The following is a 27,018-nucleotide window of genomic DNA, read 5'->3' as shown; positions in this document are numbered from 1 at the left end:
TTTTTTGGTTGCCTACCTCCCTTATCTCACCTCATTTGCTCACATTGTATATAGACTTATTTTTCTACTGTATTATTGACTGTATGTTTGTTTTACTCCATGTGTAACTCTGTGATGTTGTATGTGTCGAACTGCTTTGCTTTATCTTGGCCAGGTCACAATTGTAAATGAGAACTTGTTCTCAACTAGCCTACCTGATTAAATAAAGGTGAAAAATAAATACAAATAAAGGGTTCAAGTCTACCTGGCTACCCGGATTATTTCTTGCTAAGAAGCTATTTTTATTCCTTTTTCACCATTTTAATTGAAAGCAATCACTTACTTGTTACCCAGAAACGATTTGATATTGAGATAAAAACGGCTACATTGGACCTTTTTAGTGTTGGGTTGCTGTTGAGAACTTTTGACAAATGCATTTGATTTTATGTAAGCTGATGTCCTCCCCCTCCTCCTCCTGAGGTTTGTAAGAATATTTTAAAGATAAGCACAACGCAGAGGATGAGAGGACTAGCATAAACGATCAATGGAAATAATGTTTTTTCTGTAATATCAATGGGTCAGAGACATGGGAGGAATTTCAGTCCGGGACTCATAGCTACATGGCAAGTTTTCATTGGACCAAATTGTTTATGCATTGAATCTGAAATAGGATACTTGTTATTTGGCTATTGGTCCAGTTTTATTGCAAGGAATTGTAATTGGTCATCCACAGGCTAGGGCTGGGTTATAAAACTACATCCTGTCCCTTTGTTCTGTGGAGAGAATCATTGAGGACAGGGGAGCATGAACATCTACCTCACCGCATGATGTGTCATCTTTGAATTTACCTATTTTCCTCCCCCTTGCTTTGGGGTCTGTGTTATTGAAGAATGACATCAACTGCTAACATTTGGTGCCGTGACCCGGGTAAATTGGTCTGAACAACAACAAGAAAAAACAAATCAAATCTGTTGATCCAGAAGGAAGAGAGAAGGCTGAGCGCAATCCACTTTGGGAGTCAACTCTTAATCTCCTAATTGATGGCAGAAGTGCTGGGTGAGTGTAGACCCAATATCATTTTAAAAGAACCAAATCAGGGTAAAATTTGTGCATGCAATGAGTGATATGTATCTGTGATGTATAAGGTTCAAGTCCATTGTTCTCTATTATAGGGATTTAAGTCCTCTATTAAAAGGTTAGAGTCCTTTCTTTTTGTGAAACCTTCTTGTTGCATAGAAGGGAGTTGCTAATTGAGTAGCAATCTTTACACATGTGGTTAATGTATGCCTTCAACAAGCTTTTTGAAGTGAACATACATTTTTATTGGTAACCAGGCTCTACATAAACAATTTGTGTTCTAGAAGAGGTTTGAGTCCTCAAAAGGGATATATTTTGGGGTTAAATAAATATATAAATATATAAACATAGAAATATATAATATACAACTTTTTAGTTAATATAATGCCATTGTTAAGTGGGAAAATCACTCTGGAAAAGGGTGGAACAGCTCCTCCGGTTGTGAGCATGAAAGATATTTAAAATTCACTGTCTAGTGATATGAAGAACCATTTCAAAGTATAGGCAAGAGATAATAAAGAAATATTGTCATTGTTGACAAAGGTGGAATATGGAATCTGTCTGACATACAAAAAGCTTGGGGAAAAATACAGAGAATGTCTAATTCCTTGACAAAGACTCTTTGTCTTTAACTGTTTTAGCCGAAGTAAGAAAAAAGGATGAGAAATTATCTCTAGAGAATAAAAGGTAGTAAAGACAAACCTTCAGTGACAGTAATTACACATACAGTGGGGCAAAAAACTATTTAGTCAGCCATCAATTGTGCAAGTTCTCCCTTCTTCACAAGGTTTTCACACACTGTTGCTGGTATTTTGGCCCATTCCTCCATGCAGATCTCCTCTAGAACAGTGATGTTTCGGGGCTGTTGCTGGGCAACACAGACTTTCACTCCCTCCAAAGATTTTCTATGGGCTTGAGATCTGGAGACTGGCTTAGGCCACTCCAGGACCTTGAAATGCTTCTTACGAAATTCTGTTCCGAAAACACTAGACGACCAGTTCTTATAGCCTTTAGCCGTACCCTTATCCTACTCCTCCTCTGTTCCCCTGGTGATGTAGAGGTTAACCCAGGCCCTGCAGCCGCTAGCTCTACTCCCATTCCCCAGGCGCTCTAATTTGTTGACTTCTGTAACAGTAAAAGTCTTGGTTTCATGCACGGTAACATTAGAAGCCTCCTCCCTAAATTTGTTATATTCACTGCTTTAACACACTCCGTCAACCCGGATGTCCTAGCCGTGTCTGAATCCTGGCTTAGGAAGGCCACCAAAAATCCTGAAATTTCCATCCTTAACTATAACATTTTCCAACAAGATAGAACTGCCAAATGGGCCGGAGTTAGCCTGCAGAGTCCTGTCATACTACTCAGATCTGTGCCCAAACAATTCGAGCTTCTACTTTTAAAAATCCCCCTTACCAGAAACAAGTCTCTCACCGTTGCCACTTGTTATAGATCCCCAGCTGTGCCCTAGACACCATATGTGAATTGATTGCCCCCTATCAATCTTCAGAATTCGTACTGTTAGGTGACCTAAACTGGGACATGCTTTTAACACCCCGGCCGTCCTACAATCTAAGCTAGATGCCCTCAATCTCACACATAGTATCAAGGAACCTACAATGTACAACCCTAAATCCATAACAATGGGCACCCTCTTAGATATCATCCTGACCAACTTGCTCTCTAAATACACCTCTGCTGTCTTCAACCAGGATCTCAGCGATCATTGCCTCATTGCCCGCGTGCGTAAAGGGTCCGCAGTCCCTAAAACACTTCAGCAAGCAGGCCTTTCTAATCGACCTGCCCGGGTACCCTGGAAGGATATTGACCTCATCCCATCAGTAGAGGATGCCTGGTTGCTCTTTAAAATACATTTCCTCACCAGCTACCCCTACCCGGGCCAACATCTCAGCACCCCCTGCAGCAACTTGCCCAAGCCCCCCCCCCCCCCCCCCCGCTTCTCCTACACCCAAATCTAGACAGCTGATGTTCTGAAAGAGCTGCAATCTGGATCCCTACAAATCAGCTGGGCTAGACAATCTGGATCCTCTCTTTCTAAAATTATCTGCCGAAATTGGTGAAACCCCTATTACTAGCCTATTCAACCTCTCTTTTGCATCGTCTGAGATCCCCAAAGATTGGAAAGCTGCCACAGTCATCCCCCTCTTCAAAGGGGGAGACACTCTAGACCCAAACTGTTATAGACCTATATCCATCCTGCCCTGCCTTTCTAAAATCTTTGAAAGCCAAGTTAACAAACAGATCACTTCAAATCTCACCGTACCTTCTCCACTATGCCATCTGAGCTGGTCATGGGTAGACCTCAGCCACGCTCAAGGTCTTAAACGATATCATAACCGCCATCGATAAAAGACAGTACTGTGCTGCCGTCTTCATCGACCTTGCCAAGGCTTTCGACTCTGTCAATCACTGCATTCTTATCGGCAGACTCAATAGCCTTAGCTTCTCAAATGACTGCCTCAATTCTCGGGCCGACTCTCTTCTCTGTATATATCAATGATGTTGCTCCTGCTGCTGGTGATTCACTGATCCACCTCTATGCAGACGGCACTATTCTGTATACATATGGCCCTTCTTTGGACACCTCCAAATGAGATTCAATGCCATACAACACTCCTTCCGTGGCCTCCAACTGCTTTTAAATGCAGGTAAAACTAAGTGCATGCTCTTCAACCGATTGCTGCCCGCACTCTTTCGCCCGACTAGCATCACTACTCTGGATGGTTCTGACTTATATGTGGACAACTACAAATACCTAAGTGTCTGGTTAGACTGTAAACATTCCTTCCAGACTCACATTAAGCATCTCCAATCCAAAATGAAATCTAGAATCGGCTTCCTATTTCGAAACAAAGCCTCCTTCACTCATACTGCTAAACATATCCTCGTAAAACTGACTATGCAACATATCCTTGACTTGGGTGATGTCATTTACAAAATAGCCTCCAACACTCTACTCAGCAAACTGGATGTAGTCTATCACAGTGTCATCCGTTTTGTCACCAAAGCCCTATATACTACCCACCACTGCGAACTGTATGCTCTCGTTGGCTGGCCCTCACTACATATTCGTCGCCAAACCCACTGGCTCCAGGTCATCTAAGTCTATGCTAGGTAAAGCCCCGCCTCAACTCAGCTCAGTGGTCACCATAGCAACACCCACCCGTAGCACTCGCTCCAGCAGGTATATTTCACTGGTCATCCCCAAAGCCAACACTTCCTTTGTCCACCTTTCCTTCCACTTCTCTGCTGCCAATGACTGGAATGAATTGCAAAAATCACTGAAGCTGGAGTCTTATATCCCCCTCTAAATTTAAGCATCAGCTGTCAGAGCAGCTTACCAATTATTGTACCTGTACACAGCCAATCTGTAAATATCACACCCAACTACCTCATCCCTATATTGTTACTTATCCACTTGCTCTTTTGCACCCCAGTATCTCTACTTGCACATCATCATCTGCACATCTATCACTCCAGTGTTAATGCTAAATTGTAATTATTTCGCCTCTATTGTCTTACCTCCCTACTATTCTACATTTGCACACACTGTACATTTTTCTATTGTGTTATTGACTGTACATTTGTTGTGTAACTCTGCGTTGTTTTTGTCGCACTGCTTTGCTTTATCTTGGCCAGGTTGCAGTTGTAAATGAGAACTTGTTCTCAACTGGCCTACCTGGTTAAATAAAGGTTAAAAAAAATAATATAGGGGATTTGGGATGCAGAACAAGGTTCCTATCAGGGTTGGGGTCAATTCCATTTGAATTGCATTCAGTTCAGGAAGTACACTGAAATTCACTGTTTTGGAATTAGGTTTACTTTCTGAATCGACTGGAATGGAAATTACCCTTACCCTGGTTCCTATAGAAATATATAATTTTGTATTTTCTATGCCTACTCTTTATTTGAGAAACCAGTCTGCCTGCTTTTGCTCAAAAGCAGTGGCAATCTTTACTAATGACATGCCAATGGCCTATGGCCAATGACTCAACACTATTGTTAAGGGAATTTTTATCAATGATGACTAATTATGTATACATTTCAATCAGGACTGACTAGTCCAAATGCTATTATGTACGTTACATATATGAATTTTCTCTCTTGCTCCCATTCCCAATTGTATATAATATAGTCAGGAGTTTAGAACAGTGCCTTGGTACAAATGAATGAACTATCTCCAGACTGTCTAGAATGCTGATTTATACTGACTGACCTTGGCTTCAGGCGAGGAGGGAAGGCTCGAGAACTATAGGGCCTCTCTACTAGTGTCATGAAGAGATAGAACATTTAGAAAACGCTGACGTCATTTTCAGTTTATAACCTGTGGAAAAATGTGTATGTACCAGTACTCTCTTGAATTAAACGCTGTTACCTGACTTTTAAGACCGGGGCTCTGTCCATTTCTTATAAAAAATATTGGGTCTTACAATCCCATAGAATGCATTGACAGAGTAATTAATTCTGATTGGGAAATAATACAGAGGAATTTAGAATTCCTCTAACAACTATACACGTCAACTACCACAGCGACTGAAATGACTGCAACACTTAACAATGAGCTACAGTGATTTTCAGAATGGGTGGCAAGGAATAAGTTAGTCCTACATTTTTCTAAAACTAAAAGCACTGTATTTGGGACAATTCATTCCTCAACTAAATCTTGTAATGAATAATGTGGAAATTGAGCAAGTTAAGGTGACTAAACTGCTTGGAGTAACCCTGGATTGAAACTGTCACGGTAAAAACATGTCAGAACTGACATTAGAGGTTTGCTGAACAGACCTAAGATTGCATTACCTTGTCAGTTGTTTGACAGTATTGTTATTACTGATATATATTTGTGTTTGTCAATTCAGAACTTTATCAACTAGGGATGCACGATATATCATATATCGGTGAACATATATGAATTGGACGATATTCGCTAAAAATGCCAACATTCGCTAAAAATGCCAACATGACATAGGTCAATTTGCAAAACCAATGTCAAAGCTGAAGTGTATACCTATTTAACGTATACATATGATGTAATGACGCCACGTAAAATTTGTCGCTACACGTGCACACAGCATTCATAACTTAGCCCACAATGTCTGCTGTGTGGATCGAGCAGTCAACAAGTCGAGCAGTCATTTGAAACAGTAAGAATTTCAGAGAGACAACTCAAAAGCGAAATCCATTAAAGCTAAGATAATGGAATTCATTGCCCTTGACAATCAACCGTTCTCTGTCGTGGGTGATGTTGGTTGTCACTGACTGGTCGAGCACTGGTACACACTACCAAGTGTGCTATTTTTCAGATGCTGCCCTACCGGAGTTACACAGTAATAGCGTCACTGCTATTAGATTCACGACATTCATACTATGGAACGCCGTTTGGGTCTTTGCGTGTCTAAAAAGATACAGTAGCACTGTCAAAGATGTACAAAAGAGTCTGCAAACACCGGCCATGAACGATGTGTTTTCAATACCGCGTTGGTAATAAACCATAATTTGTTCAACCGCAACTTCTTGGGTAGCTAGCTTTAGCTTGGTACCTAGCTAGCACCAATACAACCTGCCTGAAAACAATGACTAGTAGAAACTGCAGTTCTTTTCATTATTCTTAGCAATGATTTATGAATCCTTGTGAGTAAGTATTAGCTGGGTTGCCACTTGTTGCTTGCCTATTGAAATTGAACATAATTTCATGAAAATAAATAGCTAGCCAGCTACTTAACCCTGTTGCCCAAAGCTAACGTTATAAGGAGCCAGCTAGCTTCATCTAGCTAGTGAGCCGTGACCGGATCAGGTTCTGTGTTGTGAAGCTAGCCACAATAATGATTAGGCACAATAGTGGAATTTGCGGTTTGCCTTCAAAATAAAAGTATGTCATTGACAGTGATGCAAATGAATACAAATAGTAGAATTATGCCATACTTTTAATTTGAAGGCTGACTGCAAAGTTCACTGTTGTGGCTAACCCTTATTATGGCTAGCTTCACATAGATGGGTCCGACCACCATTAACAAAATAAGAACTGTCTTACAAATGAGGGTTATTTTAGATGATGACACCTATATATATAGCTATATAGTTAGCTAACTACCTTTAGCTACTGAAACAGATTATGTCGTTTTGCTATGTTTTGGGGGAAGAACACTGTTTGCATCCATGAGCTAGCTAGCTTTAAAAAAAATTACCAGCACTGTAGGTGCGTGAGACAACTTTACCAGCAACGTAGCATACGTATCGATGAATCATTGTGACATATGAAATACGAGTGATAGTGTAAGCAATGTGTAATAACTACGTAAAAAAATGTTTATTTTTTATTTTTTTTATTTTATTTATTATTCATAATACAAAAATCAACTTACATTGCTACATCAAACATGTCTAGCATACCAAACTCAGGTATTAACAATGCTCAAACATACAAAAAATATAAAATACAAAAAAAGAAACAATTTAAGTGCAATTATATTCACTCTGAAAATATTTTATTATAATGATTCATGAAGATGTTATTATTTTTGTTATTCACTAGGGTTAGTGTTTTAATAAGATAATTAAATTCAATCAGAAAAATTGGAAGTTTTGGTATAGAATTTTGAAATTTTTGTTTGTGTATAAAGTATTTGGCAACAAGAATAAAAAAATTAACAATCATTTCAGTGGTTTTGTTATCATTGCAATAGTAACATATTATATATTTTATGTTAAAATTATAGGCAGTGTTCATAATTACTTTGCAAGGTTTTCCCAAAATTCGGACACAAATTTACATTCAAAGAACAAGTGAGACAGAGCCTCACCTTCTTTTTCACAGAAAATGCAGATATCATCAATAGCCACAAATGTGGACATCATAGAATTACATGGATATATCTTACGCAAAATGTTGAAGTGCACTTCCTTAACTTTGTTTGGTATACAGTATTCGTAAGGTCTTAACCATGCATTTTTCCAGACAATGTCAGGAATAAGCATGTTCCAGAAAAACTTTCCTCTCGGTGTAAGTTGGTTTTGTGAATGAAGAATTTGTCTTATATATTTATTACAACAAGATTTCTCAAGTAAGCCCACGCCTTCCAATCTGAGTTCTGGATAAACTTTGTGATCATTCCCAAAATTAAGATGACTTTTCATAAGTGTAGTTACACCACTGGGAACGGCTTTGATCACAGAAATAAACTCTCTGAAAGGTATTGGAAACTCTTTCAATGTTATAAATTGTTCATATGTGAGAATATTACCCTTGTTGTTGAAAATATCAAGGAAAAATATCAAGGACAAAGTCAATATTCCTCTCATGCCAGCTGGGGTAGAACAATGACTTATTCCTTACAGTTATGTCTGAATTATTCCACAAAAGAGATTTATGAGGGGAAAAATTGTGCAGGAAACATATTTTCCAGGCCAGTAAAGCTTGTTGGTGAAACCTAGCCAATTTAGCAGGTAATCTTTCAGGAATATAATTACATTTCAGTAAAAATTGAAGACCTTCCAATTTATTAAACACATTATTTGGAATTAAATACCATATTGAATCAGTATCGAGCAAACAAAACACATTTTTTCAACCAGTTTATCTTGAAAGTCTTTGTCAACAAAGTCCAACACTTCTAGACCGCCTTCAGCTCTTTGGTTCATTTACGTAAAAAATGTATGACCACGTAAAATTATTATGTGACGTGCAGTCATATTCAGGTCCTAATTGGTCAACAAGCTTAATTGACACGTCAAATAATGTTATTTGATACATCAAATAATGTTAAATCTTTTTTGACATGCAAAGACCCAAACGCCGTTCCATAGCAAAGACTCAAACGTTCTATAGAAGTCCCGATTGAGAATGAAACGACTGAACAAATGAACAACGAAACAGCACAGCAAGTACAGTTGATGTCAGAAGTTTACATACACTTAGGTTGGAGTCATTAAAACTCATTTTCAACTACTCCACCAAGTTCTTGTTAACAAACTATAGTTTTGGCAAGTTGGTTAAGACATCTACTTTGTGCATGACACAAGTCATTTTTCCAACAATTGTACAAGACAGATTATTTCACTGTATCACAATTCCAGTGGGTCAGAAATTTACATACACTAAGTTGACTGTGCCTTTAAATAGCTTGGAAAATTCCAGAAAATTATGTTATGGCTTTAGAAGCTTCTGGTAGGCTAATTTACACAATTTGTGTAAATTCGAGGTGTACCTGTGGATGTATTTCAAGGCCTACCTTCAAACTCAGTTCCTCTTTGCATGACATCATGGGAAAATCAAAATAAATCAGCCAAGACCTCAGAAAAATAATTGTAGACCTCCACAAGTCTGGTTCATCCTTGGGAGCAATTTCCAAATGCCTGAAGGTACACGTTCATCTCTACAAACAATAGTATGCAAGTATAAACACCATGGGACCACACAGCCATCATGCCGCTCAGGAAGGAGACGTGTTCTGTCTCCTAGAGATGAATGTACTTTTGTGCGAAAAGTGCAAATCAATCCCAGAACAACCACAAGCCACTGCTCCAAAACCGCCATAAAAAAGCCAGGCTACGGTTTGCAACTGCACATGGGTACAAAGATCGCACTTTCTGAAGAAATGTCCTCTGGTCTGATGAAAAAAAAATAGAACTTTTTGGTCATAATGACCATTGTTGTGTTTGGAGGAAAATGGGGGACCGTGAAGCACGGGGGTGGCATGTTGTGGGGGTGCTTTGCTGCAGGAAGGACTGGTGCACTTCACAAAATAGATGGCATCATTAGGAAGGAAAATTAAGTGGATATATTGAAGCAACATCTTAAGACATCAGTCAGGAAGTTAAAGCTTGGTCGCAAACGGTTCTTCCAAATGGACAATGACCCCAAGCATACTTCCAAAGTTGTAGCAAAATGGTTTAAGGACAACTTAAGGACAACAAAGTCCAGCCCTGACCTCAATCCAATTGAAAATGTGTGGGCAAAACTGAAAAAGCATGTGCGAGCAAGGAGGCCTACAAACCGGACTCAGTTACACCAGCTTTGTCAGGAGGAAGTGGTCAAAATTCACCCAACTAATTGTGGGAAGCTTGTGGAAGGCTACCCAAAACGTTTGACCCAAGTTAAATAATGCTACCAGATACTAATTGAGTGTATGTAAACTTCTGACCCACTGGGAATGTGATGAAGGAAATAAAAGCTGAAATAAATCATTCTCTCTACCATTATTCTGATATTTCACATTCTTAAAATAAAGTGGTGATCCTAACTAACCTAAGACAGGGAATTTTTACTAGGATTAAATGTTAAGAATTGTGAAAAACTGTGTTTAAATGTATTTGGCTAAGGTGTATGTAAACTTCTGACTTCAACTGTAAGTGAAAGAAATAGGTTATGATTTACTGGTAATGGGGACATACGTAATAGAGGTCGACCGATTAATCGGAATGGCCGATTAATTAGGGCCGATTTCAAGTTTTCATAACAATCGGAAATCTGTATTTTTGGACACCGATTTAGCCGTTTACATTTTTTTTTTTTTAAAGTACACCTTTATTTAATCTTTATTTAACTAGGCAAGTCAGTTAACACATTCTTATTTTCAATGATGACTGCCTCGTTCAGGGGCAGAACGACAGATTTTCACCATGTCAGCACGGGGGATCCAATCTTGCAACCTTACAGTTAACTAGTCCAACGCTATAACCACCTGCCTCTCGTTGCACTCCACAAGGACTGCCTGTTATGCGAATGCAGTAAGACAAGGTAAGTTGCTAGCTAGCATTAAACTTATAAAAACCAATCAATCAATCAATCAATCAGAATCACTAGTTAACTACACATGGTTGATGATATTACTAGTTTATCTAGCGTGTCCTGCGTTGCATATAATCTGACTGAGCATTCAATCATACAAGTATCTGACTGAGCGGTGGTAGGCAGCAGCAGGCTCGTAAGCATTCATTCAAACAGCACTTTCGTGCGTTTTGCCAGCAGCTCTTCGTTGTGTGTCAAGCATTGCGCTGCTTATGACTTCAAGCCTATCAACTCCCGAGATGAGGCTGGTGTAACCGATGTGAAATGGCTAGCTAGTTAGCGGGGTGCGCGTTAATAGCGTTTCAAACGCCACTCGCTCTGAGACTTGGAGTGGTTGTTTCCCTTGCTCTGCATGGGTAACGCTTCTTCGAGGGTGGCTGTTGTCGTTGTGTTCCTCGTTCGAGCCCAGGGAGCAGCGAGGAGAGGAACGGAAGCTATACTGTTACACTGGCAATACTAAAGTGCCTATAAGAACATCCAATAGTCAAAGGTTAATGAAATACAAATGGCATAGAGTGAAATAGTCCTATAATTCCTATAATAACTACAACCTAAAACTTCTTACCTGGGAATATTGAAGACTCATGTTAAAAGGAACCACCAGCTTTCATATGTTCTCATGTTCTGAGCAAGGAATTTAAACATTAGCTTTCTTACATGGCACATATTGCACTTTTACTTTCTTCTCCAACACTTTTGTTTTGCATTATTTAAACCAAATTGAACATGTTTCATTATTTATTTGAGGCTAAATTGATTTTATTGATGTATTATATTAAGTTAAAATAAGTGTTCATTCAGTATTGTTGTAATTGTCATTATTACAAATACATTTAAAAAAATGGCCGATTAATCGGTATTGGCTTTTTAAAAATTTTAAATCCTCCAATAATCGGTATCGGCGTCGAAAAATCATAGTCGGTTGACCTCTAATACCTAAATGCAAACAATATAACTTTTTAGTATGTGTGTGTGTGTGTGTGTGTGTGTGTGTGTGTGTGTGTGTGTGTGTGTGTGTGTGTGTGTGTGTGTGTGTGTGTTTAACCTTTATTTAACCAGGCAAGTCAGTTAAGAACAAATTCTTATTTACAATGACGGCCTATCCTGGCCAAACCCGGACCACGCTGGGCCAATTGTGTGCCACCCTATGGGACTCCCAAACACGGCCGGATGGGATACAGCCTGGATTTGATCCAGGGACTGTAGTGACGTCTTTTGCACTGAAATTCAGTGTCTCTAATTTAACTGTATTTTAAAGTTTAAAAGGCAACTTAAATCTTAAATTTCGGTTTTCGGTATCGCTTTTTTTTGCAAGGAAAATATCGCTATCGGACCAAAATGTCATATCGGTGCATCACTAGACACAACAGTAGCTATAAGATGGGGAGAAGTCTGTCCATAATAAAGTGCAGCTCTGCCTTCACATCACTATCAACAAGGTAGGTCCTACAAGGCCTAGTTTTGTAGCAACTGTTCAGTCGTATGGTCAGGTGCCACAAAGCGGGACATGCAATTGGCTCAGAACAGGGCCAGCCGGATGTACACAGAGCTCTAACAATGCATGTCAATCTCTCCTGCCTCAAAGCAGAGGAGAGATTGACTTCATCACTACTTGTATTTATGAGTGGTATTGACATGTTGAATGCACCGAGCTGTCTGTTTGAACTAATGGCACACAACTCGGACACCCATGCATACCCCACAAGAAATGGCACCAGAGGTCACTTCACATTCCCTAAGTCCAGAACAGACTATGGGAGGAGCACAGTACTACATAGAGCCATGACTACATGGAACTCCATTCCACATCAAGTAACTGATGCAAGTAGAATCAGATTTTTATTTATTTATAAAACACACCTTCTGGAACAGCGGGGACTGTGAAGAGACACAAACACAGGCACAGACACATGCATACACACACACAATGTCACGGATCCCTCCAGAACATTCATTACGCACACCTGGCCCCCATTCCCAGTGATTGGTAATTGTATATGTATGCCCTTGGTTTACCATTGTCCTGTCGATCATTGTTACAATGTCCATTGGTGCGTGTGAGTACCTGTGCTGTGTGTTTTGGGCTTTCCTGCCCTTGTGGATTGCGCAGATGATTACGGGTCTCCTGTGTGTTAATCATTGTGAGTGTGTTATTTATTCGAGGTACTCCTCACTCTTTTGTTTGTTTCAACCCTGTGTTTTTGTATAGTTTTGGTTTGGTCTTCGTCCTGCGCCTTTACACGGCACGCCGTAATTTGGGGCTTAATAAAAAAAACGATTACGCATTCCTGCACCTGTCTCCCGAATCATTCATACCGACGTGACACACGATAACATACGCATTATACACACGGATTTTGTGTTGTAGATTTGTGGTAGTGGAGTAGTGGCCTGAGGGCACACAATTAATCTGTTACACAATTTTAAAAACATTACAATATATTCATAACTGCCTTAATTTTGCTGGACTCAAGAAAGAGTAGCTGCTGCCTTGGCAGCAAATACAAATATCCCCACTTAAAGTCTGATAGGTCATCTCGGCATATATTGATAATTTTGACAAAGACACCCACTGATAGCAAGACTAATGAACCTCACCAAAGCAAGCATCCGAGCAAGCAAAACAGCACCCTTCTGTCTTAATATGTGTCATGTCATATTATTTCTGGGCAGACAGCATCAGATACATGGGCTACAGATACTTAGACACGGGCGCTGTTTATACTTTTGTTTCTTTTCTTATCGCTAGCATTTTGGGGAAGCATGGCTTCCCTTGGCAGCTGTGAACACACTCCACTTTGTAGGCTGAATTTCATGACACTTATTGGTGTTTGTAATGTCCCTTTCCATTCATGGTGGTGCACAGTGCACTGTTCAAATGCTTATTTTGGAGTAGACGAACCCTTTTTGAAGTGATTTGTTTGACAATCAGATGAAAGCATAATGATCGGTTGTGTTCAAGGCACATTAAAAGGTAATCCATTTTTACAGTTAAATGACATGTCTTCACTATAAAGCCCATAAAAAAAAAATTGTGCACGTGAATAGGTCTTGTGGAAAAAAACAGAGCCCCCCCGAATGTCACGGTATAATTCGCACTCGAGATGGAATTTTAGAGTTAATTTATTGCTGTATGCTAATTGAATGCAAACACTACAGGGAGACTTTTGGAATTGATTTATGATTTATTTGAACAGGGGAATGTACCAAACCTAAGCTGAAGCATTTAATGTGTTGAACCGTCATAATTATATATATTATTAAAGTCCCCCTTGCATCTATTAAGGTTCATAATGCTCAAAAGCAGTGGCGTTTCTGAAGGAAAAAAAATACACAAAGCATAAAACACGAACACTGAAACAAACACACTTCAACAACTGCACAACTCTATCACTAATTTGTGCACACATGCATATAGTAGGCATAATCAATCATGACTGCTCATTCTCAGCAATGCATAATATCAATCACAGCAAATGATGGAGAAATGGGAGAGATTAATGGAGATATGAGAGAGATAGAATGGGATTTAAGGAGGCAGGGATTGCTTTCCGTTCTTAACCTTGGTAAATAAATTAGGCTACTCCTCTCTGCTCGACTGATAAAACAACAAATTAAACCATGATGTCTTGTGTCTATTTTATTATGGTATCTTCATAATTTTAGCCTATACACCGACAATAGGCCTACTTGTGGCAAATCAATAGAAAAAAAGTCAATCAAAAACGGTTGTAGGTCAACAAATGTACAGTGCCTTGCGAAAGTATTCGGCCCCTTTGAACTTTGCGACCTTTTGCCACATTTCAGGCTTCAAACATAAAGATATAAAACTGTATTTTTTTGTGAAGAATCAACAACAAGTGGGACACAATCATGAAGTGGAACGACATTTATTGGATATTTCAAACTTTTTTAAACAAATCAAAAACTGAAAAATTGGGCGTGCAAAATTATTCCCCAGACAGGGGGAAAAATGAATTGGATAATAATGTTGTTTGGCTTTTGGGGAATGTTTGAAATAATGCTACAAGAGACCAAACATGGCATGATTGTCACATCTAGCCTACTGACTGATGACATTAATTTGCTCATTATGCCAATCCATAAAATGTTTAAGAATTCACTAATCAACATTTTCTCATACATTCCAAGTTATTGAATTAGAGAAAACAAATAAAGGGGGTAAATTATACAAAATAAAGGTGTCATTTGCTGTTTTTTTGTTAGATTTTCTACTTTACAAAAACGGAATAGTCAGTATAGGTAGGCTATACACTTTCCTTTAGCTAACCTACATTTAGCTGGCACATGCTCATGTTGGCCTATAGAAGAATATCAATTGGCATCTAGAAAGGGAAAACACTCCATTAATCGAATAAGATAATAAATCCAACCCATAAAGTACAATGGCAAAAAAAATACGGTGACAGTCAACGTTAAGGCCACCAGAGGGCGACACAACAATATAAGTTTGGCGATTTGAGAGAAAGTTACAGCCCACTGGTTGAATCGAGGCTGTTTCTCTGTCATTTCAATGACATTACTACGTTGAACCAACGTGCAGTAGACGTTGAATTGACGTCCGTTCCCAGTGGGAGAGGTGAAGGTAGATACGCTGCAAACAATGTGTATATGTGTGTTTTTCAAACAGGATGCAAAATAAGGGTCAGTAGGCATAGGCTATTGGAAATTATAGACTAATTGTGCAAATATGAAATAAGACTATTGAAATGGTTGGCTCTGTATTAATATCCCTTGTCCTATTGATACGGAAAGTGAAGGGCACGCATGACTACTGTAGCCTATGACCTCTCAGCATGCTTTTTATTTTTTATTATTTTTTATTGCAGAAAAACCAGTATGCATACAAGAGGTATACAAGCAGACAATGATAACATATGATAGGGGGTATAACAAATGACAGATTATATAAATAACTTAAAATAAACACACATATTGATTGTTCAACTAGCCTGTACCCCTGCACACTGACTTGGTACCGGTGCCCCCTGTATATAGCCTCGTCATTGTTATTCTTATTGTGTTACTTTTTATTTTTTAGCCTACTTGGTAAATATTTTATTTTTCTTGAACTGCACTGTTGGTTAAGGGCTTTGTAAGTAAGTATTTCACGGTAAAGTCGACACTTGTTGTATTCGGCGCATGTGGGAAATACAGTTTGATTTGATTTTAACAGCTTTCTTATTAGAAGAAAGGTCTTAATGTGCTGCTCGAATTCGGAAGTTTTTTGTTATTACTGAATTTACATTTATGAATATGACATTTTTCCATTAGCACAATTAAATTTATGAGGTATTTTTTTTCTTTATCCTTATTATGTTTAAGGAAACCGAGCAGCTCTCAGCATCACTGCAATCTACCGTCCGCGTGGTGACGCAAAAAATCCCGCGCCATCATGGATGCGCACGCCGGATGGTCAAAGGGATGCGTGCGCGCCTATACAGAATCGGTAACAAAAAACTACAGATTTCAAATTAGGTTGGACACCATACGACCGTAGCCATCCGTATCACATCTTCACGGAACTGAACAACTATGGATGAATTACTTATTTTAATTGTTTCCAAAGGAACGCTCTGAAGAGAAGAAATGTCTAGGTAAAGTTCAGATACACTCGGTTATATATATGATTGTCTTTGCCTGCGCAATAATTACACTTTGAGAAGAGACTGAAACAATCATTCACCTGGACAAACCTGAGTTCAATTCAAGCTTATTTTACACCTGTGACCTGATACTGGTCCGATTTTGGATGAGGAGAGTATATGCCAAATTGATATAAATGTAAAAAATCGTATGGTTGAATTAAAATCAAACGAATGATGACAATTAAAACACTATTGAAACTGTAGGTAATTCAGCCGTGGAACTGTTTCAAACCGAATTCATCATGCGAATATTTTAAAGACAAGGCAGGAGTTAAGGGATACTGTGTCGGCTACTAGGTTTTTTAATAAGGTTTTTGTCGGGATGATGCGACTGCTAAACTACCTCTTGCTGGGCTACCTGACCTGGAATCTACGGATATCAGACGCACAAGGGGAGTACTGCCATGGGTGGCTGGACATTAATGGAAATTACCACGAAGGCTTTCAGTGTCCGGAGGACTTTGACACCATGGACGCGACCGTGTGCTGCGGGTCTTGCTCCCTGCGGTACTGTTGCGCGGCTGTGGACGCACGGCTGGACCAGGGAAGCTGTACCAACGACCGAGAACTGAATAACACTGAGTTTGCAGCGCGTAAGTTTAGACTACCAATGCAGAGCCTGGCAGGAGTGGACAAGTTAATGCACAATTAACTTCAAAACGTGGGATTTCCAAAGATTCAATAAAGATTCAATATAGTGAAAGAGTTCAACATTCAATATGTCGACACGCTTTTAATGAACCATGCATGTCACTCAAATGAGAGTCAATTTTGTTTCACCATTCAGCCTTTTCAGGTCAGTGTCAGGCATGCAATAGCCTACATGTTTCATTATAAAAGTTTTTGTTTTCAATCAGTCTTATATTTTAAGATAAAATATAACCTATAAATCCAACTTTTTTTTTGGTGCCTATTTTTAATTAATTTAGATGCCAAAAATGACATCCATATAATACAAGGGGGGGGATCATGCAATTATCTATATATCTATCACAACCTATGTTTTGTTTTCATATGTACATTGTCCTAAGAATCTCCTTAAAATGTATGTTGTCATTTTGAAACCTAACATCAGCACTAAAACTAACTTTTCATTTAGTTATAACAATGTAATAGCTCTATCAAGATGCAGAAATGACAGCCCATCTTGATTTACAAAGGAACTTTGTGAGGTGTAAGCACTAAGCAACTCCGATTGTACGCATATGTGGGGCACCCGTTTTTGGGGGCTTGGGCTTCATGTGACAACAGGTTAGGTATATTGCTATCGGTCCCCAAAACAAGGAAAGGAAAAGTGGGCCATGCGATACACCTGGAGTGTCACAATCAAGGCTGAATCAAGAAATCATAGATCCAATCATAGGTTTTTATTTTTTGTAGAGACCAGGACTGGAAGTAGTAGGCTGTGAAAAGAAGTGGATTGATTTTGACCCCTATATAAACCAGGCAACTTTGTAATAATCCTGCAATCTAAATAATAACTTTGCACACCAATGGCAGAATAGCCTATGCCTTACTGTATCCAAAGGGGACATCAAATCACCTTCAGGTGTGTATTCGATACGCCTGAGTTGCAGGGGTTATTATTTCAGAATTAATTTCTAATTTAAAAAGAAGAGTTTTCATTCACATGGAATTATTCATCAGCATTAGTTCCAAATGTGTACCATTTATGGAATAAAACTGAAACATATAAAAAATATATATTTAAAAAACTCATTTCACCAAATTGCTCAATTTAATGGTCTCCCAAGTTGCTAAACCCTACAGGGTGGTTAATACAATTTCCTCTTTTTTTCTGATAATAATTCAACTTAAAATAATTTCCTCCCCTGGTGCCAATTGCTAATTTAAGGTGTAATCTGAACGTTTAATCTACATTTTGGAAAAATACATTGTCTTCAGAAAAAACGCTTCTGAATGAACATTCGCACAGTAGCCTTTTGCATAGTCCAATTCAGGCCTTAAGCAAATAAATATAGAGCCAATGACTAACCAAGAACCAAGAAATAAAATGTAGCTAAATGATAGGCCTATTAATAACTACAAAACACCTGGTTTTGTAGGTGCATGAGGGTTATATGGAATAAAAAAATATATAATGCCTTTTAACACTTTGAATACATTGTATTAAGACAGCCTAAATGTAGTTGGTTATTTTTATAGTAGCAAAATAGTTTTTTTGCAGCACTGTGTTTGCCTAATACACCCCAGTAGTCTTCTTATATTGTATTGTGATCCAGAAACTTGTACTACCAGTCTGATATTAAAATGAGCTATTGAAAATATTTTTGCAACAATACAAAATTATGTCTTGTGAGTTAATGTAAATACATGTTGAATTTTGAGGGGATTTAGGAAGGTAAAGAGCAACATTTGACTTTTGTCTTCAAAAATGTATTTTCTCCTGAATCCCTTTCCATAAAAAAAGGTATAATTCTGGATTCTGTAGAAAAATCAAATATTTCACAGATGCATATCTTATTCAATCAAGATGTTCCCATATGTCTGTGCATGTTTGCAATACAGTTTATTACGCACACATATTTTCACTGACTCTAAAAAGAGTTGAGTGTAAACTCCACTTCTCATTGGCCCTGTTACTTTATGAATACATCCTTCCTAGTTTCCTTGAGGTGAGCACAGGTATGTAAGTGATTTGTTAGGTGTAAGCAATGCTACCACCCTATTGCTTTCACCAATAAAACCAGTATTCAGATCTGTGATTACTTCAAGGAAGGTAAAGGGATGCTTTTTCAATTTTTCAAACAGGTATTCAAGTTATCAAATGTACAAGTATTCAAACACCTGTTCCTCCTTGCAGAGCCTATCTACGTGCCCTTCCTGATGGTGGGCTCTATCTTTGTGGCCTTCGTGGTGGTTGGCTCCCTGGTTGCCATCTACTGTTGCACCTGCCTGCGGCCCAAACAGCCTACCCAGCAGGCTCTCCGCTTCTCACTGCGCAACTGCCAGGGCGAGACCATCCCCATGATCCTGACCACTGCGCCAGCCAGCCTGCGCACCCCCTCGCGCCAGTCCAGCACGGCCACCAGTTCCAGCTCAGCTGGCGGGAGCAGCTCGGTGCGCCGCTTCTCCCTCGGAGGTCAGGGGCAGCAGCACGGGTGCTTGGTGTCAGCGTCTGCACCAAGCACCCGTGTCTTCACCTCCCCCTCCACACCTCAGCCGCTACTCCCACCACCCCCTCCACCCCCCTCCACCTCCCCTGCAGCCTGCATGCCAGGCGGGCGCCAGCACCCTCACTCCCATGCCCAGCTGCAGCTGCACCAGCCCATGCACCCACACCAACAGCCTCACCTGGCCCAGGGCCCGGGCTTCCTGCTGCCCCAGCAGTACTTCTTCCCCCTACAGCCGGAGCACTTCTCCGGGGCTAAGGGCTTTGCAGACTTTGGACAGAGCTGACGGGGCTTCCTTGGCAACGAGGAGGTGGAGGAGGTTACAGGAGCACACTGTTGGACACACTGTGGGACGTGAGTAGGGTCATGTTCATTAATAAGCACTAAACAGAAGAAAACACACTGAAACAACAGGAAGGGACTACCTGAACCTGCCCAGTATGAGTTTGTTTTAAATCAGTGAACTGTACTGAACATGACCCTGGTGTGTTTTGTGGACAGACACACAGTCATCGGCTACTGGGAGGACTGCCCTGACATGCACTGCAGTAGGCCTGTTGAATGGAGACTGGGAGACAGGAGGCTTTGTTCAAGATAAACCACAAGAAAGCTTCCTAGTCGAGCAGAGTACATGAGAGTATTGTCTCTCTAAATTACAGGAATGGACTTCTGCTTAGAACAGACTGTTCTATTGGTCAATATTGTTTTCAATGTTATGCACTTTTTTATATATACATTTCTATTGTAAACAATATTCTGTCTTCCCTTTCTCTTTTATACACAATTTGGTTAAATGGTGATGTCAAATTGTCACAATAACTTTTGTGGCAGGAACATTATTAAGAAGTGTTCTAGACATTTTGTTGCGAGCTGCAGGACATTTAATCAAATTATCATTTTGACAATTGCAAATCCCTAAAAGAGGGGAAGGACTGACACCAAGGTGTGCAGTAGGGTGAACAAAGCCAAAGGATGTACTGTGTGTACAGTGCTCACTGGCTGGTTTGTTTTTATTTAATGATATTAGTCAACACCAGTATCTAATTAGTATTCTAATGACTAATTCTATGATTGTGAGTACTCGTCATGCAACGCTACAACTAGAAGTACATTTAAAAAATATAAAACACTCAATAGTTGGTCAGTATTTTCGAAAATGAAACCTACTCTTTAATAATCCAAGATTGAATGGTTGAGAATTGCTTAATTGCTCACTTACGGATGGATACATTTTGTACTAACTTGGGAAAATGGCAACTGTTTCCTTTATGCTGTTAGAGTCACAATCCTGAGTTTGTGTTTCACCTTTTAGCCTCCATATTTGGTTTATTAATGTACTACTTATTATACTGAAGAGAGGGGATGCAAAGATATTCACAAACATGGATGACACATTGAACCTTAAATACAGAGACTCTACAAGCCAAAATGTTGTCTTACAGATAGCGGAGTCCCCCTTTTTCTCCAGCCTCAGACATATAGGCAACTGAAACGGTTCATAAAGGCTACCTGTCAATCAATCTTCACATGAGGAATGTGGCAACGAGATCAGTCATTGTCAATGCTCAATGAGCCTGTCATGGCCACAGTGTTCAAAACAACTGGTCCCAGAAATAGGGAAGAGTTTTGGGTTGGATGAGCAGGTATGGCAAGAATCCAAAGATTTCTCTGTACCCTAGTCATTTAAGTGTGAAATAAACTTGGCAATCACTGACCTATTATGGCAGATTAGATACAATAGATCATATAGTGGATCATGTTTGGAGCTAGACAGTCTCTTCCGAACAAAGGAAAAATTACAGCAATTCCCAGAGATGACTGCCACGACAATCTTTGGGTATTGCTGTCCTTTTTTCTTTTTTGGAAGGCTCAAAATCTACAATGTTTACCCAGACAAGCATCCTGTTCCAATAGAAACCTTTGGTAGCACATGCATACTACTCCTTGGAGCTCTTTGTGCTAAAGTTGCGCAGATGTCAACACAATTGATTTTCTATACATTTGGTTATGCTTGGACACTTCTGGTTTTTAAAAACACATGAAAAAGTCATCGTCTTTCAGATACTGTCTTCTAGATGGTCCTGTACTGGTACTGGTACTGCTCTAAATCTATTTAGAACGCAAAGAAAATACCTCACAGATTGAATTGTTTTTGAAGTTATATTGACAGTAATCCAAGGACTCTTGAATGAATACTCTAGCAAGGGTACACCTAGTCAGGAAAATATGTATTTCATGAACTAACGACTAAAGAGAAACCATCTAGGTTGGTTTTGTGACAATAACAGAGACAAATTATTGAGACAAATTATTGTAATTATAACGAAAAGGATATTCTACCACACGGCCCCACAGTAAACCTCAGATCACCAGTCACCAGGGAGTACAACGTCACCATAATGACGACGTTTCTTTGTTTGTCACGCATGGAAGGGAACTATGTTTTCCGTCTCCCCCTGCCTTTTCCTGTTTATAGGTTCTCATTGCTCTGCAGGTCCTGTTTGCTACCACACACATGATGATTTGATGGGGAAAACAACTAGCTGCCTCCTCTCATTGTGGACGTTTACAAAGTCCGAAATGAGGGATGGCACCTTATTCCCTACATAGTGCCCTACTTCCGACCATAGTAGTACACTGTATACAGGGTGCCGTTTGAGATGCAGCATAGATATTGTGATCGTGGAATATTCCATTTCTATGACGGTAGGTCAGAGATGATGACAAAGGTTGGTTTCCTTGTTTGTAAAGTTTATTTTAGTAGAAGTCCTTCATGGCAGGGAAAGGGAAAGGATGGAGACCTAATCAGTTGTCCAACTGAATGTATTCAACTGAAATGTGTCTTCTGCATTTAACCCCAACCTTAATCGACATCCAAGACATAACACTTAAGTTTGCAGTCCCAACATGCAGAACAATCATTAAATGAAAGACGTAAAAATAAACAATAATCAAACAAATTGAAAAGTGCATTTTTTTCCTGTAGTGACCAACACTTGAGGGAGAATCAAAGTAGTACAATAAACCAAAGAACGTTTTCTTTTTTACATTTATGCAGCCCACAACTATCACAGACAACCGTTTTGGAAAAAGCAACAGTCCAAGCTTTCCACGACAAATTTCAAATCAGAAGAACCACATTCAGCATTTTCGAATTATGACAGCAGTTCATAACTAATCAATCGAAGCACGAAAGTATAGCATAACAAATACATTTTTACTGATACCCTCACTAAAACCAGGAAAAACCACAAAAAAACAGTTATTGTAAAGAAGAGGTACAATGCACCAGATAAACAAAAAGTTACAAACATGTACACCCAGAGAAATTACAATAACCAGATAATACCAAAATATCCACTATTGGAAAGGTAACATTGTGCATTGTTCAACATCTCCTGTCAAGCGACAGACTTAGCGTCAGGGCCCAGGACCACCGCGGATGAGGTCTGGCCACACAGAGAGCCATGCAGCTGTAGACAGTACACCATCATTATACCTGGAGTCGTGCAGACAGACGAGGAGCAAGCAGCACCATACACACACACGGACAACCATGTATTGCACACTCTGTCATTCAGTCAGTCACCCACCCATACAGATCCTCAAACACACACTCAAATAATAAGTAAGACCTGAGGTTTCAAGGGCTCCCAGTCTCACATTAAGGACACAGACATATGCGTACGTATGAAGTTATCCAGAGTAGAAGATGCCCATGCAGACGATAGATCACACACACACACACACACACACACACGACAGATCACACACACACGACAGATCACACACACACACACACGCAGACGACAGATCACACACACACACGCAGACCACACACATACACACACATGCAAACGCACACACACACAGGAAACTGATCTCCCATAGGGAGAAGAGAACAAACATACAGTCAAATAATAAATAAACCAAGCAGTTATTAGAACAATATTAATAACAACAAGACATTTAAGAAAGATATTTCTCATCCTTCTATTACTCTAGCATTATTTTGTTTGTAAAAAAAAAAGAGACAAAAATTAATTACAAAGCCGGTCAATGCAAAATTCGTACTTCTCCAATATAAAAATACAAATTCACATAATAACTAGAGACAAAGTAGTTTTGATACTGTGTGGAGTTTTCTTGCCAATTTTCTCTCTCTCTTAAGCTAATGGCACTTATGTTGGAAGGATAAGCTCTCCATTCCAAGGGAATATAAGATTGTGAAAGAAAAGTTGCCACATACGGAAATTCAACAGGATCGTCATACAGCCACCCCCCCAAAACACTCGGTAGAAATTAACAACGGAAACTTGATTTTATATGTGCCACACTTGTTACCACATTGTAAACACGAGTGCAGAGGGATGGGGGGGGGGGGGGGGTTAGCTCATCTTGCCAATCGAGGGGTAGAGCACTGTTCTAAACTCGCTAGCTAGGATATCTTACGTATTCTATCGGGGAAAAAGTCTAGTTAGGCACCATTGTGATTGTTACAGCTGAGTAATGTGTGGAATGCAATTACTTGTTTAAAGCAATCAACCTGCTGTACAACATTTTTGGAAATTGGACTAAGTTGCAGGACTCTATCATTAAAAAGACAAGGCAATTTAGGCACGATAACTACATACTTCTTAAATAAAAAATAAACATTTTGAAGACAAAAAGAAACATGGATGGCTGAAGGCATGAACAAATGTAAGGCCCTATTATACAGTAGATCATTATTTTACAAAGCGCAAAAGAACAACAAAACAACAAAATGTCTGTTCTGAAGTGGTCAATTATTAATATGCTTGGTGGATATTTTTTAAATCTACATTTACATTTTTATTTTATTTTATCAAAAACGAATCTGTATTATTCTGTCACCAATTGGAGTACACATACCTAAAAATTTTGACAGTTTTTGACAAAATGATAGATTGTTTTGGCTCAATATCACAGTGCCATCCGTTTTGTCACTAAAGCAACTTATACCACCCACCACTGCGACTTGTATGCTCTAGTCGGCTGGCCCTCGCTACATATTCGTCGCCAGACCCACTGGCTCCAGGTCATCTACAAGTCCATGCTAGGTAAAGCTCCGCCTTATCTCAGTTCACTGGTTACGATGGCAACACCCATCCGTAGCACGCGCTCCAGCAGGTGTATCTCACTGATCATCCCTAAAGCCAACACCTCATTTGGCCGCCTTTCGTTCCAGTTCTCTGCTGCCTGTGATTGGAACGAATTGCAAAAATCGCTGAAGTTGGAGACTTTTATCTCCCTCACCAACTTCAAACATCTGCTATCTGAGCAGCTAACCGATCGCTGCAGCTGTACATAGTCTATTGGTAAATAGCCCACCCATTTTCACCTACCTCATCCCCATACTGTTTTTATTTATTTATTTTTCTGCTCTTTTGCACACCAATATCTCTACCTGTACATAACCTTCTGATCATTTATCACTCCAGTGTTAATCTGCATAATTGTAATTATTTGCCTACCTTCTCATGCCTTTTGCACACAATGTATATATAGACTCCCCTTTTTTCTACTGTGTTATTGACTTGTTAATTGTTTACTCCATGTGTAACTCTGTGTTGTCTGTTCACACTGCTATGCCTTATCTTGGCCAGGTCGCAGTTGCAAATGAGAACTTGTTCTCAACTAGCCTACCTGGTTAAATAAAGGTGAAATAAAAATAAAAAAAAAAAAAAAAAAATGCTCATATTTTCTCTATTAATATGAAAGGAGGAGACATTAAGTTGGTTATACTTCAACACATTTAACTGAGCAGGAACAGTAAGGAATTTCAAACCACAGACTGTTAAAATTGCAAGCACAGTGCTTATGTCTGCTGGACACACAACTACAGCACAGTGAATACTTTTTGAATGCTTTTTTGTTTCTAGTTATTTTCCATTTTTGATGTACAAGACATCCCTCTGTCATGTCCAAATTCCCGAGAGGCTCGGGCTAGAGTTATCCAGAGGCTGCCCCCTTCAGATTCAAATCGCTGTCGGAAAACGACTGTGAATCGTGATAGGCTGTCCTGGCCGAGAGCGGCGTGGTTTCCCAATTCGTTGGTCCGCTATTTGGTGGTGTCGTACGCCCGGATGACCTCAGACTGGGAGACCACTCTGTTCTCGTCTTGAGAGAAGGCGTATCCGTCTGCAAGCAGGACAGATGAACAGTGAGAAACGATGGAAACGATGACACGTTCAAATTCTAACCATGATTAGAAAGAAACTAACTTAATTTAAAGTAAAACATTTCAAAACAAAAACTCGTAAAAATGATTTTAACTAAATAAAAATAAATTAAATAATGACTTTCAAAATAAACCAAGAATCAACATAAGTTTCAATTGAATTAAAACAATATTATTGAAAAATAACAACATGCTCCCTAAGAAGCTTGACCAGTGCTACGCGAGGGAGGGTCATGTTACCTGACACCTACCATCTTGACACGTTCAAATTCTAACCACGATTAGAAAGAAACTAACTTAATTTAAAATAAAACATTTCAAAACAAAAACTCGTAAAAATGATTTTAACTAAATAAAAATAAATTAAAGAATGACTTTCAAAATAAACCAAGAATCAACATAAGTTTCAATTGAATTAAAACAATATTATTGAAAAATAACAACATGCTCCCTAAGAAGCTTGACCAGTGCTACGCGAGGGAGGGTCATGTTACCTGACACCTACCACCTACCATTAGCTCTACAGCCACTAACTTCAACTATGGGAGTTCCTATCGCAACTTTAACCTTTGACCCCCTAGCTTACCTTTAGGTCTCAAATGACTTCGTCACTACCTGCAGGCCAGCAGATGAGTTCAGAAGGCCCAGTGAGAGGAGTGCATTGTGGGAAAAATATCGCACACGTTTATTGAATCGTTTTCGCTCTAACCACCCCTCACACAGGGCACAGCACACAGGGAAGGAGAGGTCAAATCAAATAAAATTTTATTTGTTACATACACATGGTTAGCAGATGTTAATGCGAGTGTAGCGAAATGCTTGTGCTTCAAGTTCCGACAATGCAGTAATAACCAACAAGCAACAAGTAATCTAACTAACAATTCCAAAACTACTGTCTTGTACACAGTGTAAGGGGATAAAGAATATGTACATAAGGATATATGAATGAGTGATGGTACAGAGCAGCATAGGCAAGATCCAGTAGATGGTATCGAGTACAGTATATACATATGAGATGAGTATGTAAACAAAGTGGCATAGTTAAAGTGGCTAGTGATACATGTATTACATAAGGATACAGTCGATGATATAGAGTACAGTATATACGTATGCATATGAGATTAATAATGTAGGGTAAGTAACATTATATAA

The 27,018-nt window shown here is 39.3% G+C and overlaps 2 protein-coding genes across 4 annotated transcripts in view; one reads left to right on the top strand and one right to left on the bottom strand.

Moving 5' to 3' along the window:
- Positions 1 to 876: 876 nt before the first annotated feature.
- Positions 877 to 22,624, top strand: LOC110537866 (protein shisa-3 homolog). Of its 3 annotated transcripts, none has more exons than XM_090192901.1 (2): positions 877 to 1,035; positions 19,355 to 22,624. In XM_090192901.1, the coding sequence occupies exons 1-2, from the start codon at positions 1,020 to 1,022 to the stop codon at positions 19,948 to 19,950; spliced, it is 612 nt and encodes a 203-aa protein (XP_090049027.1). In that variant the 5' UTR covers positions 877 to 1,019; the 3' UTR covers positions 19,951 to 22,624. The 3 variants fall into 3 exon arrangements, with proteins under 3 accessions (XP_090049027.1, XP_021479973.1, XP_090049028.1); XM_021624298.3 differs by lacking the exon at positions 877 to 1,035 and adding an exon at positions 16,347 to 17,123; XM_090192902.1 differs by lacking the exon at positions 877 to 1,035 and adding an exon at positions 16,363 to 16,479.
- Positions 22,399 to 27,018, bottom strand: part of LOC110538919 (phospholipid-transporting ATPase IA) — a 231,317-nt gene continuing 226,697 nt past the window's right edge. The window contains 1 exon segment of the mRNA XM_090191385.1: positions 22,399 to 25,826. Within this exon segment, the coding sequence (XP_090047511.1) occupies positions 25,638 to 25,826 (189 nt within the window). The 3' untranslated portion in view covers positions 22,399 to 25,637.

This window comes from Oncorhynchus mykiss, chromosome 12 (genome assembly GCF_057628025.1).
Source record: "Oncorhynchus mykiss isolate SJ-2025 chromosome 12, ASM5762802v1, whole genome shotgun sequence".
NCBI classification, from domain to species: domain Eukaryota; kingdom Metazoa; phylum Chordata; class Actinopteri; order Salmoniformes; family Salmonidae; genus Oncorhynchus; species Oncorhynchus mykiss.
The sequence above is the reverse complement of the archived record's forward strand: the minus strand, read 5'-3'. Positions and strand labels throughout refer to the sequence as shown.